General features: G+C 42.4%; 1 protein-coding gene across 6 annotated transcripts in view; it reads left to right on the forward strand.

The window, feature by feature from the left end:
• Window positions 1-1,908, forward strand: part of Znf639 (zinc finger protein 639) — an 11,359-nt gene extending 9,451 nt beyond the window's left edge. For all 6 annotated transcript variants that reach the window (XM_013347369.2, XM_026782105.1, XM_005343763.3 and 3 more), the window contains exons 6-7: window positions 281-415; window positions 691-1,908. In XM_013347369.2, coding sequence (XP_013202823.1) covers window positions 281-415; window positions 691-1,844 — 1,289 coding nt within the window. In that variant the 3' untranslated portion in view covers window positions 1,845-1,908. The remainder of the gene's footprint in view (window positions 1-280; window positions 416-690) is intronic.
• Window positions 1,909-2,304: the final 396 nt, after the last annotated feature.

Below are 2,304 nucleotides of genomic sequence, written 5' to 3' on the forward strand. Positions count from 1 at the left end.
GGATCTCTGTGAGTTCGAGGCCAGCCTGGTCTACAAGAGCTAGTTCCAGGACAAGCACCAAAAGCTACGGAGAAACCCTGTCTCGAAAAATAAAAATAAATAAATAAATAAATAAACAAAGGCAGTGGATTATTCTGGTATATTCTTAGTGTCTATAGGGATCTGTAATATAATAGGCAATATGTCCTTTCATGGCTAAGTCTGTTGTTCCTATTGGTGTTAAGTATTTTGTGATGGTTAATGCTTTGATATAAAATGTTTTTCCAAATTCTTTTTATAGATGATGATTCTGATCCTGAGACATCAAATGACTTGCCCAAATTTACAGACGGAACCAAGGCCAGAAACAGGAATCAGAACTACCTTGTTCCCAGCCCCGTGCTTAGAATTCTAGACCACACTGTCTTTTCCACAGGTTAGAGGAACTCATTACCCAATAGCATTTAATGTATTTTGTACAGAGCAGGTAAAAGCAGTGTATGCCGTAACTACTGTTCACACAGCTGTTTCTAATGGGACTTAGCACAGTGCTGCAGTACTGGGACAGATGGTTCCGAAGGGCTTAGTGCAATGGGGCAGCCCTGGACCACGGTATCTAGCGGTGTGTACTGTGGACAGTACTACATAGGATGATTCTCTAATAGGGCTTATGTAGTACAGTACTATAACAGCGGGTTTCCTCTGTTTCAGAAAAGTCTGCTGATGTGGAAATCTGTGATGAAGAATGTGATTCACCCGAGTCTGTGCCTCAGCACACTCAAGAGGAGAGCCCGATAGAGGTTCACACCTCAGAAGACGTCCCAATTGCTGTGGAAGTTCATGCCATTTCTGAAGATTATGATATAGAAACAGAGAACAATTCCTCCGAGAGCCTCCAAGACCAGACTGAAGAAGAACCACCAGCTAAACTCTGTAAAATACTTGACAAGAGCCAAGCTTTGAATGTGACTGCCCAACAGAAGTGGCCTTTACTGAGAGCCAACAGCAGTGGCCTCTACAAGTGTGAACTTTGTGAATTTAACAGTAAGTACTTTTCTGACCTAAAGCAGCATATGATCCTGAAACACAAGCGCACTGACTCGAATGTGTGTCGAGTGTGTAAGGAAAGCTTTTCCACTAATATGCTTCTTATTGAGCACGCCAAACTTCATGAAGAAGACCCCTACATCTGTAAGTACTGTGACTATAAGACAGTGATCTTTGAGAACCTCAGCCAGCACATTGCGGACACCCACTTCAGCGACCACCTTTACTGGTGTGAGCAGTGTGACGTGCAGTTCTCCTCCAGCAGTGAGCTCTACCTGCACTTCCAGGAGCACAGCCGCGATGAACAGTACCTGTGCCAGTTTTGTGAGCACGAGACAGGTGACCCTGAGGACCTGCACAGCCACGTGGTCAATGAGCATGCTCGAAGACTGATAGAGCTGAGTGACAAGTGCAGCGGTGGTGGGCACGGGCAGTGCAGCCTTTTAAGCAAGATCACCTTTGACAAATGCAAGAACTTCTTTGTGTGTCAAGTATGTGGATTTCGTAGCAGACTTCACACAAACGTGAACAGACATGTTGCTATCGAGCATACTAAAATCTTCCCCCACGTTTGTGATGACTGTGGGAAGGGTTTTTCCAGCATGTTAGAATATTGCAAGCATCTAAATTCACATTTATCTGAAGGGATTTATTTATGCCAATATTGTGAATATTCAACAGGACAAATTGAAGATCTTAAAATTCATCTTGATTTCAAGCATTCAGCTGACTTGCCTCATAAATGCAGTGACTGCCTGATGAGGTTTGGGAATGAAAGGGAATTAATCAGTCACCTTCCAATCCATGAGACTACCTGACTGTTAACTTTACATAATGTTTATGTAAAATAATTTTTTTTAATATTAAAATGGGTGATCTGAAACATAACTTGTATAATTTGTCTTTGACAAGTTTTCTGGCATTACTGCATTTTTCAGTATATAAGTATATTTAATGGAGGTGTTTTCAATTGCATGACAGTCTGTCGTTGTCACTTTTGGTGACTATTTTCCAGTTTCTTGCCTATGCTTTCAAGTTCCTGAATGCAAACAAAGGTGGTGAAGAGACGGACCACAGTTTTCTTTCTTTACCACAGAGCTTCAAACTTGTCTTTAGAACTGAAGACCACCTTCTATGAAGTCTAACTACTGCACTACCAGAGCTAGGGCACAGAGCATATATGTGTAGTGTGGTGTTTGCCTGTATGTAAGCACACCAGATGTGTGCAGTATCCATGGAGGCCCAAGGAGGGCATCAGATCCCCTGGAACTGAAGTTA

This window comes from Microtus ochrogaster, chromosome 1, assembly GCF_000317375.1.
Source record: "Microtus ochrogaster isolate Prairie Vole_2 chromosome 1, MicOch1.0, whole genome shotgun sequence".
NCBI classification, from domain to species: domain Eukaryota; kingdom Metazoa; phylum Chordata; class Mammalia; order Rodentia; family Cricetidae; genus Microtus; species Microtus ochrogaster.